This window comes from Apaloderma vittatum, unplaced genomic scaffold, assembly GCF_000703405.1.
Source record: "Apaloderma vittatum isolate BGI_N311 unplaced genomic scaffold, ASM70340v1 scaffold19403, whole genome shotgun sequence".
Lineage (NCBI taxonomy): Eukaryota > Metazoa > Chordata > Aves > Trogoniformes > Trogonidae > Apaloderma > Apaloderma vittatum.
The window spans coordinates 8,076-25,254 of record NW_009706635.1 but is presented as its reverse complement, the minus strand read 5'-3'; the positions used below and the strand labels follow the sequence as shown (position 1 = coordinate 25,254).

The 17,179-nt window shown below is 36.8% G+C and overlaps 1 protein-coding gene across 1 annotated transcript in view; it reads right to left on the bottom strand.

The window, feature by feature from the left end:
- Nucleotides 1-125: 125 nt before the first annotated feature.
- The window catches only part of LOC104271262 (adenylate kinase 9-like), a gene marked incomplete at its 3' end in the record, with an annotated part of 23,890 nt that continues 6,836 nt past the window's right edge, over nt 126-17,179 (bottom strand). The window contains exons 5-14 of the mRNA XM_009865879.1: nt 14,316-14,428; nt 9,478-9,673; nt 8,761-8,879; nt 6,764-6,838; nt 5,196-5,294; nt 3,521-3,660; nt 3,260-3,440; nt 2,675-2,819; nt 1,943-2,062; nt 126-259 (exon numbers count right to left, since the gene is read on the bottom strand). Of these exons, the coding sequence (XP_009864181.1) occupies nt 126-259; nt 1,943-2,062; nt 2,675-2,819; nt 3,260-3,440; nt 3,521-3,660; nt 5,196-5,294; nt 6,764-6,838; nt 8,761-8,879; nt 9,478-9,673; nt 14,316-14,428 (1,322 nt within the window). The remainder of the gene's footprint in view (nt 260-1,942; nt 2,063-2,674; nt 2,820-3,259; nt 3,441-3,520; nt 3,661-5,195; nt 5,295-6,763; nt 6,839-8,760; nt 8,880-9,477; nt 9,674-14,315; nt 14,429-17,179) is intronic.

The following is a 17,179-nucleotide window of genomic DNA, read 5'->3' as shown; positions in this document are numbered from 1 at the left end:
CGGTGACTCCACCCCCTCCCTGGGCAGTGCACCCCAATGCTTGATCACCCTCTTGATAATTTATAAACTGTTACACGTTGCTCTTAGAAGAAAAATGCTTTGCCATATAGTACTTGTAGTTGTACCTCTGCAATAGCTCTCTCCAGTACTTCAGCATATATTTCAGGTGACAATGTAACTTCAGAGGCTGACGCACTTTTTACAGCTTCTTCTATCATCGCTTGAACTTCTGGGTGGTCTGCAGTTATCTCTGACATTCCTAACAATATAGATTATTTAAAATGCTTCATAAAATTCTGAAATATTTATTTCCTCTGGTCAGGAATAACTGCTAGGCGATTAAAGCCAGCCATTTCATAATTACAGCACAACACTCATTTTAAGCAATATTACACAGTCACACTGAGAAAGAATCAAATGCCACTTCTTAATGCAGTTCTAGAAGGTATTTCATAAAGATAAGTTTTAAGATCTTGGTTTGCTCCTTCATCACAAAAAACAACTCTTTTTAATTGTACAGTGTTTTCTACCACTACGTGAAACACTGTTTCAGTATGAATGGGATGGTGTTTGTGTACTAGAACAATCAGACACCTGCAGCACCTGACAATTTCCTTTGTTTTGATTTTTCTTTGATTCCTAAATCAAAAGGTTGACTAGATTATAAAGCAATCCAAACCTTAGATCAACACAGTATATTGTCAACAAACAAGAAGCCTGCATTCCCTAAGATGCAGATAATGTTCATATTAGATCCATATTTTGTTATTAATTGCTAACAAACTGGACTGTAATTGCTTTAAAATTTTGTAAAGAACACTTGGAGTGAGTTCACGTATTACAAACTAATTTGATAAAATTTGGTGAAGAACTTTTTTAAGCAACTGCAGTATTTATTACATGAAGTGTAAAATATGGGAAAAAATGCCATATTTACGTTATGTAATTATGCCAAGATTTTCCACTGATGTGGTGAAACTTTTTACGTGCACAAGTTTGCACATTATCAAGTTATTTCTGCCAAGTTACAAGCTCCCCGGGAAAGGGACAACATGTTACTGTTCCCATTCTGCAAAACACCTGAGCCCAACACAAACCCCAAACCAAACATACTTTACTGTTTTCATAGCTAAAGATACTATATTCTGCTTCTCCAATTCAAGAAATACATCTTTCTTTAGTGCTCTTTCAACATCTTTTGCTTGTACAGAATGTCATAAATTAAAGGAAGAATGTAACTGAAGGAACGAATATTTTTCTTTAAATAGACAAATTTGTAAAAACTACCTCAAAATCCACATCTATTTCATTTCCATTTTAGAATCTTATAAATATATTTCATTAATGTCCATTAATTTGATCTACCTAATAATCTATCTTCCTTGGCTGAGATGAAATATCGGTCTGCTCTGTATGAAAAAAATGCTACTATTTATAAATTACGTGAGGCTTACAAACATATTTCATTTGTTTCAGTATATTCCAACAGGTTAAAACTTAGCATATTTTTTAGTTTCTCGTACTGAAGTGGCAAAAACTCCTACTCTTGAATTCAGGTCCTCTGTTCACTGATTTTTTTGTGTGTAAATTAACACCCATTTTCCTTATCTATTAAATAATTCTGAAAAAAATCTCATGCTATAAAAAGATACGTAGCTGAAACTACCAAACTTTTAAAAAAAATACATACTTAGCTCATAAAAACGTCAGCGGAAGTTTTTTTCCTGTACTCTGACGTGGCATAATGGGTTAATATCTTTCAATGTCAAAATCAACCATTTCATTTTAGGTTTCTCAAAATGACAGCATCAGCAACAAGGTAAAAATGAAAAATAGTCCTACAAGTGCAAATGAGGAGAAAAAAATCTTTCACTTTTAAAATTGTAAGACACACTGATGGCATGGAATGACATGCTTAAAATAGCTAAGATGTAGTTTTAACCTTTTTGGATGATGTCAGGTTTTACAGTAGTCCCCTCTTCCAAGTTCATTCCCTCTCTGGTTTCAGCGGGTTCTTCAGAATCATCTATTTCCTTGACCCTACTCTGTTCTTGTAAGTCTCCTATAGTTATGAAATCATATTAAATTCACAGAAAACTAGATTAGTACAAAATGCTTTTATACAAATATTTCACAATCAAATCTATCTGACTAAACGAGTTACATGTCAGCCTTCTCTTTATCTGCAGCCTCCCAGTCTGTGGAATCCCCAACACAGCTCCTAGGAATCACAAGCACTTTTCCAGCCCTAGGTGAAGGCAAGACTAGTACCCATCAGCCTGTGAGACACAAGTGGCTCCCTAGCAATATCAGTTTATATATCCCTGTTTCTACCCTGAAAATAAAAGAGATGAGAAATATGACAAAAGTCACAGAAATATTTAAAAATACACAAGTCCTGAACGCTTGTTCAGAACTAATTTCTTCTTTCAAAAAGAGCTCAGAAAATTTTCTTATTTACTTGTGGCCCTCAACTGCAAAGGATTTATATATAATATCAAAACTACTGAAGTCTACTCATCTATTGGCTTGACTGCATGTTCTTTTAGTTTATTTTTAATGCACAACAATCTAACAACTTCTGTAAGATTTTCTAAGTTGATGTGACAGCAATTGCTTCAGTTAACATAAAGCAAGTAAGATAGCTTCAAAGACCATGGAATATTTTATTCACCTGATTCTCTTGACTGTTTTGCTAATTCCAATCTATTTTTCACTGCTGTTATAGCCTTTTCTACTGCATCCCTTCGCACTTGCTCAATGTTTTCTTCTTTTGATTCTTCCACATGTGCTTGAATGAGTTTGGCCATATCAAGAACCTAGTGAAATTATTTGAAAAAATAAAAATATCACAGAAGAGAAATATAGCATCTGATCCAACTTCCATATAAAGAAATGCATTTAGAAATGCTCTGCAAATTTTAGAAGAAATCACATATAATTCAAGTTCAGGATTTTTTTTTGTTGAAAAAGAATTTCTAAATTAGATTTCCACCTAATTGTCTTAGATACAACAGCTATTCATAATATTCTTATACTAATACAAAATCTGACACATAAATTTTTTTTAATATATAGGGAAAATAAAAAGATTTTTTGTATTCAGCTACTTTTACATAAGTTAATTCCACTAAATTACTGTTTCCTCTGTAATCGATGTTTGCAATGTGTATGTTAATAACACAAGTATAAGAATCTGCTGAACTGATTCCCAAGCCTCAGCTGATACCCTTGTTACATAAAAAATTTATAAACTTACCTTTCCTTTATATTTGTGTGCAATTAGGTTACAAATTGTTGTTCTTCCAGAGAATGGAGGACCAAATACTAGCACTTTACAAGGAGGAAGTGGCATTGGTGGCAACAGGTAAGGCCGTGGATTCAACATAAATGTTTTCAATGCCTCTGGGGATGACAGCATGTACATTTTACCTAGAAAACTTAAAACAGAAGAGAAGCTAACAGATATAGACAGTCTGTGAAATAGAAATAAAAATAAAAAGTGTCAAATTTCACTAACCTGACAGCCAATTCTCGGTTTCCCATTACGATATCACCTTCCTTTAGAGCCACGGGACATGCTTGCCCCCATCTACTTCTACGCCATCGATATCTGGGTGCTATTAAGTTGTAAGATGACAGAACACGGAGAAGTTCATCCTGTTTATAAAACCAGCAATAACAGTATATGTAATTTTTGTCTGAAGCTACATATGCCTTGCTCTTAGCCTGTTTGGAAATATTTTGTTGGAAAATAAGCAAACCTAAACAGAAAACCACATCACACTTTTTAGAATATTTTGTAAAAATTTATGTATTTCATAATTGGTTTTGTATTTTATTTAATTAAAACAGTACTTAAAATAGTTCCTGTAGGCTTCATTTGTTATTTTCATAAGTTTAAAAAAATTGAAGAGGTACAAATCAGCCACATATTGAAGATTACAGAAAATTACCAGGATTTCTTCTAAAGGGAATGAAGGAAGGACCACGGTCTGTAGGGGGGAATAGCAAGATCATATTATTTCTTTTAGGCATGTGGAAATGTCATGTGATAGTCATTAATGTCATTCAGTTTCATAGACATTTTACAGAAGCTGAATAGTGAGTGAATCCTAAAGTTTATGTACTATTCTAAATAATTCAGAATAGTACAAACAAGCACTGGCTGTGAAAAACTGCATAAGGACCTTCAGAATCTAGGAAGCCAGGCATATTCTAAATAATTCAGAATAGTACAAACAAGTGCTGGCTGTGAAAAACTGCAGAAGGGCCTTCAGAATCTAGGAAGCCAGGCGTTAAAACAACATTTTTACACAGACAATGATGAATTGTCATTGACTGTCACTACTCAGGAATAGATCTTGGAATTATAATACATACTTTCATGAAAACATCTGGTCAATGCCCAAGAGCAGTCAGAAAACCATCCTGAATTTTAGGAACGTTTAGCAAAGTGAAAATAGAAGATGAAGGTTTATTTTTTTTTATTGTATAAATTCTGCCACAGCTATGTGCATTCTGCTACCCTAATCTCCCAAAGTGCACAGCAGAATTGAAGAAGTTTCAAAACCATTCTGCTACCCTAATCTCCCAAAGTGCACAGTAGAATTGAAAAAGTTTCAAAACTGGGTTATATGACTGATCAATCACACAAAAAGATTTTCATGAAAGAAGAAATAAGATTAAGTAGCCTACATTCAGCTATGCCGGATGTTGCTAAATCTGTATTAGGATGCTGGTTTTCATTCGGGAAAAGAATGAGGGCTAAACTATGAGTCAGCTGCTAAGATTGTTTTCCTTTGGCTAGAGTTTCTCTATTTTTTGCAAAGAATTCATTCTTCCTCTACTGCTAAACCAAACATTTTGTTAAATATCTTATTATAACTTTTTTTTTTAATAACAGACTTAACCAAACATTTTGTTAAATATCTTATTATAATCATCTAACTTCTTTTTTTTTAATAACAGACTTTTTTTTTCATACTCTTTTAAGTCGATTTTAGTCGCAGCATTACCTTAAATTCACATTTCTGGAAAACTGAGGCTCAAAAAATGCCCTTACTGCATGGTAAAACAAACTGAAGAAACTGTTTGTTTTGAAACTAAGGCATTATAATATAAGCTTACAGCAGAAAATAAAAAACATTTTAATAAGTATTACAGTCGATCACATTTTAGAAAAACACACTTACACTTTCCAGTCCCTCCAGCATTTCTTCTTCTGGATTTGGAAGTCTAATTATAGGAGCTCCATTTTGAACACCCAGCGACTGAAGCTGAACTGCCACTGACTGAAAAGAAAATCACTCTTGACTTAGTACCAATCAAACCTGCTTTTAGGATTTAAAAGGACCCCCAAAGTATTCTTAAAAATGTAACTCACTATTAATATAATGGCTACATATACACCAAGGCCCAATTTCTAGCTTGGAGTCAAACTAGTTATTGAGCTGAATTTTAACAAGCTATTTGGTAGATACAGGGAGTGCAAAATGCCAAATCACAGCCTTTACATCTCCTCATTATGTTGTGAATCCCAAGCCTTCTAAAGGAATAGGCTATGAAGGATTCTGTCTCACAAAGCAGTGAAAATATTTAGATGAGCCCCAATCCGAAAAGGAGGAAAATCTCTTTAGGAGATCAGACTATGCACACTTGGAAATAATACAGCTTTGGGCAACGTTTTTAAAAAGATACTTAAACCAGATGTCTGCCAATGAGAATTAGATGATGTTACATTTAACTGAAGTATTTCCTGAATGCAATCTGGCTTGAATGCAACCGTTCTTTAGATGAAAAAGGAAATGTTGTCATGTTTGAACTAGCTTCACAATAGATATTTGCCTTACTTGTAGGTAAAATGGTTGGAATCATTATATTACTGGATTGCCTTTACTACAAATCTTCTGAAGTAATGTTCACAAACAGGTTGTAAATGAGGAAATCTTATGTTCCAACTCTGCAAAATTAACAGGTTTTTTTTTTTCCCAATAGGACTAATCCTGGTAGTAAAGTTAAATATAAATTGAAATAATACTTACAGAATTGTAATTGATTCAATTTGTTTCAAAAAACAGAAAGAAAACTGCAAGAGCAGCACATTTCCTACATTGCCAAAGACAACCTCTCACTTCATTTTCAACCTAATAATTAGGTTCTGATTTGAAGCAACTCTTATTTCTAAGGCAGAGGATAAGATTATTTATCTTCAAGATTTGTCACTGTAGCTTTTTTAATAGGGAGGACAAGTTGCTGTGCTATGAGCTAAAAATCTAGACACAAGCCCTCAGCAAAATTGTCGAAAGGAAAAGAATCAAGTGTCTTCTATTACACTGTAAAACAATATCAAATTTCATAAAAACTCCACCAGTATTTTAGACACCAGTACAAAATAAGCCAATTCTGTAAATATATCATACTGAAAATGTTTTAATTTCTCATGTTAATAATGATATCTTACACTAATACACAAAATACAGTGCTAAAAACAGACTGATAAAATACAGAAGAGGTTGTAGCCTGCCTGAAAATATTTGCATGAAACATATACGTAAGCCTGGCAGCAGTGCAGTGAACAGTATAATTGCTTTGGCAGAGCAACAAAAGCAACCATTTCAAAGGTCATGTTTTCTAGCTGTAATTAAGCGGGTTTTATAAACAGCTTAAAATTTTCCCAACACGTTAATAAAGAAAACAATCCACAGAATTGAGAAATTATTTTCTAGTGGAGGTTAATTAAGTTGATGCATAGCTAACTTACTAGAAAGAGATCATCCGGTTGCTGATTTCCATCCAGTTCAATGAGATGGTGACAAACCTGTTCAGCCATCAAGTCCTGTTTAAGAACAGAGTCATGCTCATCAACTGAGCATAGTTTGCCAGATATGGATAGTGAAGCTCATTGTTTTCCTATACATATCAAAAGCTGGGCTCCTGTGGACTTCAGCAGAACCAAGATTCATTGTACTAGTGACTTATAAAATCTTCTGGTGAGAAACTTTTATTTGGTGATGGGTAAGTACAGAGAGAATTCCAAAAGTGGAGTTATAAGAGGTTCAGAAAACAGACTAGATACCCTAGCTCAAATGCATAAGAGCTACAAAGAATCAAGATACAGTAATGTTTGGTGCGTGAATTCAACTTCTAATTGTATAACTACCTTAATTCTTTGATGGAAATTGGTGAAAATGTCAATTAACAGACTTCTTGGAAATACTAGTCATGAGACCAATGTTTTCTTTTTGGTCTTGACTCTCAATTTCTGTAAAATTTGAGCGATATACTTGATTTTCTGACTAGTAAATGAGGTATTAAACTAAAATAGACCTCCCATGTCCATTGTTAATGTTTCTGTCTGAGGACTGAGAAAACTCACTCCATTCCTGAGAGATGTTAGTCTAACCTCAGCCTTGAAAAGGCCTAGTGATGGTGATTTTACAGCTTTCTAGGTAACGTATTCCAGTTCTACACTACACAGATGGTCAGAGTTCATTTCCTTGCATCTAGTCTAAGTCTTCTATACAGTAAATTAAATTATTTTTCCTATCTTGTTGATTTAGGTAAAAACTAATGACTTCTTTCTAATACTCTTCTACAGAGAAGATACTAGTACAATACATATTATTAGTACATCCATAATATTTGGTTTTGCACAATAGCATCACATTTATTGACTCAGTTTATGACTAACTAAAATGCCAGGCTGCAATACTGAGGTCTAGCCAATTATTTCACTTGTAGTTGTTCCCTGGGTTCCTTCTCTAAGTGTAGTATTTCACATTTATTTCTACCTAATTTAATCCTAACAACTTATCAAGAAATCTAACTTTGTTCTCAAAAGTTGTTTCTACCTATTTCAGTTTGGTGCAAACTGCACATCTTAAAAGCTTTTTTTCCAATTTCATCATCTCATCCTCTACCTGGGCTGGTGTCAGATCCCCATGTTCTTTTAACGTATTAGTGGACCACTAAGTATGTTCACTAATACATTCATCTTTAGTGAAGCCTAAGTAAGACCTATCAAGTGGAATGTGTTGGAAGTGTTGAAGTTTGGTCTATATCCTAAAGTAATTTAATCTAAACAATTTTCCATTAGCGTGCTTACAAGAAATCCATGTGAAATTGTATAATCATTAAAGGTAGAACATTTTTTGCCTTCCCCTTCACAGCAGTAACAAGTCTGTTACTCTAACAAAGAACAACGTACCAGTTTTACGCAATTTTTTCCTATGGGTTTATCTAATTCATAGGGAAGTTGAAGGACATAGATAAATGTTAACTGTCAAGTGTGTAGCAAACATGAGGCTTTTGCAGTTACTTGTACCAGGAGATTTTAAAAAAAAAAAAAAGCATACATAATCTGCAGGCAGTGAAGCAGGTGAGGAAGGAATGGACATCTATTGGAATGGAAGGCAATGGATGCAAAGTGCACATTTCTGATGGGATAACATGCTAAGGCTCTTCAAATACTTCACTTCCTAGATGAAGAAGGCCTCTGTGGTGGCACATATGGTTTCACTTTTAAAACTCAAAGTGGATTACTTTATCTTGGCTCCAGAGTAGAAACAATACCTACGGATGACAACTTTCTATCAATGATTGCAGTATGAATTTCAGAACTTGGGGATATGTTGTAGCCTGCCTTGTGTCCACCTCCATACAATAAATCTCAAACTTAAAGAAAAATTAAAATAAATACTGCAAGGTATTTTAAAAATTCATTTTTATACATTATCATATTATTTTGCTTTTTCTTACTTCTAAAGGATGAAGCATTATATCCTTATACATTCCAATTCTTTCCTCTGCATTTTCAAGAATATCTTCAGGCCTCTGCACTAACTGATGCAAAAATTCTGACATCATAAGTGGATCTTCTGCAGTCTGCAGAATGAAAAGTTAAATATTTCAAGATACAGAAATTATACAGAGTACTAAACTAATTTTTGTCTTTACTCAAAGGTAAATAAAGTAGCTCTCCAGAGTACTGCAGCGAGTATTAGCCCAGTGATTGCTGACCGTGATCCTATGCTGATGATGTGTAATTTCTGCAAACTGAGAGGACGTGGCTAGAACTTGCATTGGTAAGTCTCTGGACAGCATTATAAACCAGAGCAATTCAACATGAATTCAAAATTAATACCTTCATGAAAAAAAAAAAAGAAAATTCATTTGTAGTAGTCTAACATCAAAATCAGAAAACAAGCTTATGTTCTCCAAATACTAGTAAAACTCGTTTCAGCAAACAAAAATTAAAGCTTTTATTTACTTAGATGAAGAAACACAATAGAGTGACCATTCTGATAAATCCTTTTATGTATTATCTCACATTTATTACAGCAGAACAGAAACTGAATTAAGATTAAAGTTGAGCAAAATTAATTGATAATGTAGTATAGAGATATCTTGGAATATCAGAATTTGTTCTGCTTTGTCTAGAGTACATTATAAAACTCTGCACTGTTTAGAAATTACCAATATTTACCTCCTCCTCCTCTTCTTCTTCTTCTAGCTTTTCTTCTTCTTCTTCATTCTCTTCTGCATTCTCTTCTTCATCTTTCTCATGCTTTTTAATAACATTAGGATCCCACTGGTTCCTCTGATATACCTGCCCTGAAATAGGGTGTTGTCTTTGTCCTGTTATTCTTTGGCATAAGTCATAATCTGGACACTAGCAAGGAATAATTAAAAAGAAATAATGTGTTCATTTTACTGCTACGGCTTTTGTTTTTCCTCTGAAACTGAAGAATAGCAGGTAGGAGTTTGGCAAATATTTGGATTCATAAAATTCTTCTCCAATAATATTCTGAGTAAACACAAAATTTTCAAAAGCAGCAAATATTAAAAAAAGACTTAAACACGTGCATAGTTTTTCCCCATCAGCATTTTACATTCCATATTCAGAACTGTAACCACTACTTACGCACATTTTACCATGCAAGTTATACCTTGTAGTATAACAAGTGTAGGTACAGTTTCTGGATAAAAGTATTTGGCAGACAGGTTTGTGATTGCTCTTGCAATTACTGCCAAAGTGGTTTAGACTTGAGCAAGATTAAGTCAATTTTACTAGGTGCCTCTGACCTCTCAGAGCTCTGCTATTACCCAAAAGCATAGTGCCACTGTGTCAGAGGATAAAGGAGTTCAGCAGTTTGCAGCTCCGGCAGAGTAAGCAATGATCTTTCCATAAAAAGCCCATTAAGCACAAATGCAGTTAACATTAAACACAGATAAATCTGGGTGTGGTCTGTGGGGATAAAATTATCAATTTTTAAGATTTGGGAGGTCTGCCTAAGAAGTTTTTCCTAACTAAACATTCTAACTAAAACATTTACTCTAACTAAAACATTCCTTTCAACTGAAAGCTAATGGTCTGTGACTGTTTCCACCTCTCCACTTCTGAGCTAAGATAATACTGGGTGTCCCACTCCTAGAGGCTCTACCCAGAGCCTTCTTTCTACTTTGTCATATTACGTACTGTTTGATTCCTTCTTAGAAGGAATGGCTGTTAGCAAGCTACTTAAGGAGTCCATCCATTCCTGGGACGGATACCTGACACGGTTAACATTGAAAGGAATTTTTTTCCTCATCTCTCTCTTTTTATTTTCTTCTTTTTTTTTTCTTCTTTTTTTTTTCCTTCTTTTTTTTTTCCTGAAGCAAAAAGCTTGTTGGGTCTCTGCAACCACTGAGCAAAGAACAGGGGATCAGAGGGCAAGATGCTGTCTGAATGTTTGATCACTATTATCATAGTTAATAAAGCTTCTACCTGGCCTATCCTAAATTGCTGTTGCATTAATATGCACTTGGAGTCCCCAAATCTCCAACAAGTCTTAAGAAGGGTATCTTAAAATTCTCCTATGGAATTGAGGGTGAGGCAGAACAAAACAAATAATCATTCTTCCTTTCTAAAGCACTAACATCTACACTTCAAACAGCAAGGCAAGCGGTAGGCAATACTGGAGACTCCTGGAATGCATTAAGCCAGGTAACGGACAGCCCTAGCAGAGGTGATGTAATTCTGGACCTGATGGTCACCAAGGCAAGTGAGTTAATCAGTGGCGTCAAGACGGGAGGCAGCCTGGACTGCAGTGATCACGCACTGATGGAGTTCACAGTCCTGAGGGATATGGGTCAGGCAAAGTGTAAAAAGTCAGGACCCTAAATTTCAGGAAAGCAACCAATAGGACCCCCTGTGAAACTGCCCTCAGGAACAAGGGAGCAGAACATAGCTGGCTCATCTTTAAGGACACCTTCCATAGAGCTCAAGAGCTCTCTATCCCGCAGTGTAAGAAATCAGGCAAGGAAGGCAAGAGATCACCATGGCTTATTCAAGACCTGCTGGTCAAATCAAAGGGCAAAAACACACAGGCAGTGGAAACAGGGACAGGTATCCTGGGAAGAATATAGGGATGATGCCTGGCTATGTTGGGATGGGGTCAGGAAGGCCGAGGCACAGCTGGAGCTGAACTTGGCAAGGGATGCAAAGAGTAATAAGGACTTCTACAGGTATGCCAGCCAGAAAAGGAAGGTCAAAGAAAGCATATGCACCCTGAGTAGCAAGACTGGCAAGCTGGTGACCACAGAGGAGGATAAGGGCGAGGTACTCAGCAACTTTTTTGCCTCAGTCTTCACTGGCAACCTCTCTTCCCACACTTCTTGAGGGGATGGACTGCAAGACACGGACTGGGAGAGTGAAGTGTCTCCCCCTGTAATAGAAGATTAGGTTTGTGACCACTTGAGGAACGTTAAAATACATGTCTATGGGACCCGATGAGATGCATCCCAGAGTCGGAGCAGTGAGACACCTCTCCTATGAAGTGAAGCTGAGAGTATCGGGGTTGTTCAGCCTGGAGAAAGCTCTGCAGGAACCTTCCAGTGGGCTTCCAGTACTTAAAAAGGGCTGTCAGGGTTTGAGTCTGGCAAGGGTTTTTGGTAGTGGGGGAGGGCTGTGATGGATGGCTCCTTTCGAAACTTCCAGAGCCTCCCCCAGCACCAGGTGAAAGTTGGACCCACCTCTGGCCAAGGCCAGGGCAATTAGCACCTCTGTGAACAATGTATTTATAAGAGGGGAATCCTGCTGGGCCTTTGTCTTTGTGTGCTCTCTTTTGTGTTGGGGAGTATTTCTGTTTGGAGGAGGTGTTGGTGAGAGGAGAGCAAAAGGATGTGGTCAGTGAGGAAGGGAGAGGGCAAAGGCATCAGGGCAGAGCATTTCCCTGGAGCCCCGTGGTGACTGAGATGGCGGGGAGATGATTGCCTGCGAATTGAGATCGCAGTGAAATGTTCAGGATGCAGCGGCATGTGGAGGACCCTATACCACGGGAGAGAGAGACCACACAGGAGCAGAGGACATGCCCAAAGCAATGCCCAACTCCAAGGCTGGTGCCACACTGCTGGAAAAGACTCACGTGGAGGGAAAGGATTGCCTCCCATGAGATGGACACCCTGTGGCATCAAGGGAAGACTGTAACAGCCAGATGGACCACACACACCACCCCCTGCCCTTCTTGCACCAATGGGGAGCAGGAGGTAACTGGGAAGAAGGGAGAAGTGTGGGGGGGAAGGGTCTGTACGATTGGGTTGTATTTATTTATGTATTTCTCTCACTATCCTGCTCTCATTCAGTTAATAATTTGTGGTGGTAGATTAAATTTATGTTTTCTCCCCAAGTCTAGTCTGGTTTCTGCCCAAGACCATAAGTGGTGAATGAACCCTCTTTGTCTTAATCTCAATCCTTGAGCCTTTTTGTTGAATTTTCTCACTCCTCATTCCTCTTGGTCAGAGGAGTGAGAGACTGGCTGTGCATTATTTTTGTTGCCAGTCCAGGCAGTCAGCTCAAACCACAACAGGGGCCTATAAGAAAGATGGAGACAATCTCTTTAGCAGGGCCTGTTGTGATAGGACAAAGAGTAAGGGTTTTAAACTACAGGAGAGTAGATTTAGACTAGATACAAGGAAGAAATTTTTTACAATGAGAGTGGCAAACAGTAGAACAATTTGCACAGAAAGATGGTGGAAATCCCATGCCTAGAAACATTCAAGGTCAGAGTGAACAGGGCTCTGAGCAACCTGATCCAGTTAAAGATGTCCCTGCTTATCACAAGGGTGTTGGACCAGATGGCCTTTAAATCATTCTATATATGAAAAACCTGAGATAACAAGTTGTTAAGTTCAAATTGTTATAGGAATGGAGAACTGATTTTCTACAAATTAAGTCTTGAGAGCATGGAAGTAAAACTCACATGGACTTAAATATGGCAAAGTGATAGACTAGGTCCAGGCACGGAAGATTAACATCTGACAGATCACATAGATATGACAACTAGAATCAAAATCCCTATCAGAATGGAGCCCAACACCAGAGGCTGATTATTCAGTTGCCTCAGCAGCTCATTCTGTGCATTCAGAGTAAAAGACAAAAATAATCTAGCTGTAATAGATAAAATATTGCAAGAGGAAGGGCCTGAACCCTTGTTCAGGATTATACATACTATTTGTCTGCATGGAGTCTGACAAAGTAGGCCAGCTAGTATTCTCCCTGGTGAATAGCTGAGCACAATCTGAAGAATGGCACAGGCTTAGGGCAGTCCCCAAAGCGCAGTTCGGACGTGGCCACCCCATTCTGACTAACGAAGCAAGTTAGCAGAGTTCTGCCAAAGCAATTGGCCTGATGTCTGAAGAGCTACCCTTGTCATGTTTTATTTACTAATATGGACATAGCCAGCAAGTCCACCCTTTTGAGTTATGTTGAGCAAGTCTTCTTAATCCTACACTAACAATGATTTATGGTAATGTTTCTCTATTTACATTAGAGATACTTTTGTAAGCTATGTGGTGTGTCACATTGCTACTCATGAAAAAATTGAGATTTGTAAATGAGATGAATTAGTAGTGACTAAGGAGCAGTTCCACAATTAATGAGTAAAAAATAACACAATTTGCTTTCAAACTTCCATACATGAAAAATTTCTTCCTGAAACACATCAATGGCATATGTATTTTGTATCTAAAATCTAGTAATAACAATGTTATTCAGTTTTCTTTTCTTGAAAACCTGCATCTTCTGACTGGTAGAGGTGCAAAAAACCGTAACTGTTACTGAAGTTTCAGGAAATGTTCCTTATTTTACATGAGGAATGTTTATAATGAAACAAGTTATCGTAATTCCATTCCAATATAAAAGAGAATGATTTATTATTTCTTGATAAATGCTATACTCCAATGCACAAGGGAAAATATTATCTTTTAACTTATGCAGCATACAAGTCCACTGAAAATTAGGAAAATTGCTAGCAAGTTACTGAAGATGACAATACCTTAATGTTAATCAGGAAATCTGGTTTTAATTTTAGATTCTTTATTTTTTCTATTTGCTGTGAAATAGTCATGTATTCCTCTGAGAGAGAAGGAAATCCACTGAGAACATAACCTGCCAAATACATGTCATTAAATACATGTCATTAAATACATGTCATTAAATACATGTCATTAAATACATGTCATTAAATACATGTCATTAAATACATGTCATTAAATACATGTCATTAAATACATAAGACTAGTCATACTCTTCTGCTTTAAACAATACATCTATTTAGTGGCACAATTTTAAACCATGCACGTTATATAACACTGAAAAAAATGTGTATCATGTCTACTTCAGAAACACAGATAACGTCTGTTTTCAGCTTGATATAGGACTCTCAGAGTTTGTTAACTCAGTTAAGACATATAAGCAATATGTAGAAATTGAAGATCATACTCAGACTACCTACTTCATGTTCCATTTCAGATATAGTTGTGTCTAAAAAGTAACAAGCTTTTAGTGACTATTTTTGCCACTAAAAGACTTTGTAAAAGGCATTGAAAAAAGTAGCCACTCTAAGATACAAAGCATGCTATGGACAGTAAAGGGAGCCTGAACAACTCTCTGGAGTGCTCCTCCTGGGTATTAAAACCTCTCGAGAGGGTACACAGTATGCATACTGAGGCACCTAACTTGGCAAGCATCCCTTCAATGGATTCAAAATACTGAGTCCCCTTTGCAAACAGACACTGACTCTATCTGACAAGCATGGTGGTAATAATGCCTTTTTCCTAACGTTAGAATGCTCAGCCTCACAGATGAACTTGTGGCTGCAAGTTCCTAGGAGAGTACTGTAACTACTAGTAGCTGTGCACCGAGCAGTAAGTACTACTATATAGCAAGGATCTCAATATTCAAGATGCTATGAGAGACTAAACAAGAATCAGGTGGATCTTTTTTTTTAGCCTAATAATGAGAATATTCCCTTAGAGAAACGGTGCATACTCCAAACGCTTAGAAGTTTACATGATAACATTTAAATGCAAGTCTATGCAGCACAAAAACATAGCAGCAGTCTTTGCAAGAGATACTAGGACTGCAGGCTTCTCCTTTTTTGCAGAGCTACTACCCAAAGATGCAAAATTTATAGAAAAGGATAAGCAAGAGAAAGGGCAACGTATAGTGATTCCTCTAGGAAATTAAAATCCTGTATTCTAAGGTGTTGAAAACTTCAGAGAATTCTAGTAGTGAGATGTGAGCAGTTTGCACAGCCTCTGCTTATCAACACATCCTGGATAACAACAGCTGAGTGTAACATGGGAAAAGATTATCCCAAACTGTTTCTTCTCTGAGAGGGTGTTTGCCCCCAAACTGGTAGTGTTGCGGGCGACTAACAACAATGAAATTTACTTAAGGCAACCATCAACCACATCAAATAGTAACCACGGAATTACCAAGAAACTTCTGAGCAGAGAAGGTACCGTCTTGAAAAGAAGCATTAAAGAGTGAGAGCAAGGTAGAAGAGCAGCAGCCTAACCAGGTTTGATGTGCCGGCACCAGAACCTTCTGCCTAGGCCTGACACAGCCGCCTCGCTGTCGGATGCTGTGAATAACCTACATTTCAACTGCTGGGCTGACAGAACAGGGTTAATCGCACAGTGACCCACACCTCAAGGATGTGTGTGTGAGCTCATAGGGACCTTTCTCACCAGTGTGTGGATTAGTAGACTGCAGGAAATGGCACACACAGGCAAAGCTAGTTTTCCCACCACATTTCCAACACAAAATGTATTTAAATAGACAAATGTGCATTCTCAGAAAAATGAATGTGTGCTTGTCAGTTCCACTCATTTTTGAGAGAGCGTTTGCATGCATAACCATGCAAATTTGAGTACACTCTCTGGAATTAGTTTTAGGAGGGTGTTCAGATAGGTGTTTATTAATATTTGGTAAGGGCCCAGTGCTGTGGTTTGGCTGTTGTGTGGCTGACACTGAACCTTTTCACTGATCACTAGTTCACTGACTGTCAGCTAATTACTTGCCCTTAATAAATCAATAGAAAACTTTGGTCCTGAATTGACTTAAATCATTCTAATTAAGCCATTTTCCTCTGTGATAATGACATAGATTTTTTTCCTTAGCAGATATTATTTAGGTTAATGTGATATGGACTTCTTGTTGTTTTCATGTTCTATTTAAAAAAAAATGAATTAGCAAACATAGCAGCTACATAGAGGTTATAATTCCATATTTTCTTCCTTACAATATCCTAAAATACAATTATGCCTGTTATTTTCCATTGCGTGTGTTACTTTAAAAAGGGGGCCAGTTAGCTCAGTCAGTTGAGCGTGGTGATAACGATGCCAAGGTCACCGGTTTGATTCCCGTTCGGTCCCCATGTGTTGCCTGATCTAGTCGAGAGGTGGCATCCCTGGTGACAGGGAGGCTGGATTCAAATGATCTCTAAGGTCCCTTCCAGCCTAGGCCGTTCTATGAATCTATGAATCATAAATCTGGTGGTTCATTCTATGAACTAGCTTAGAAGCTTCATATCGCACCTACTTCAGAAGTAAAATCAAAGTAATCTGTTGTTGATGGCTTACAATTTTTAAGCATTAGTGTTTGCTTTAGCACTTCTGAGTATCTGACACACCAGTCTTCAACAAAATACACTTATTATTTAAGTCAGAAGAATATGATTCAAAAGAATTCTTTATTGTGTGTATTGTTTAGAAACATAATTGCTAAACAAAACTGTGTATGTTAACAAATGTGAATGTTAAAAACAAACGTTAACAGTAAAAAACTCAGTCTCTCATACAACATTTCCTAAAATCTTTAATGCATAATTAATGTAAAATTAACTGATTAGCT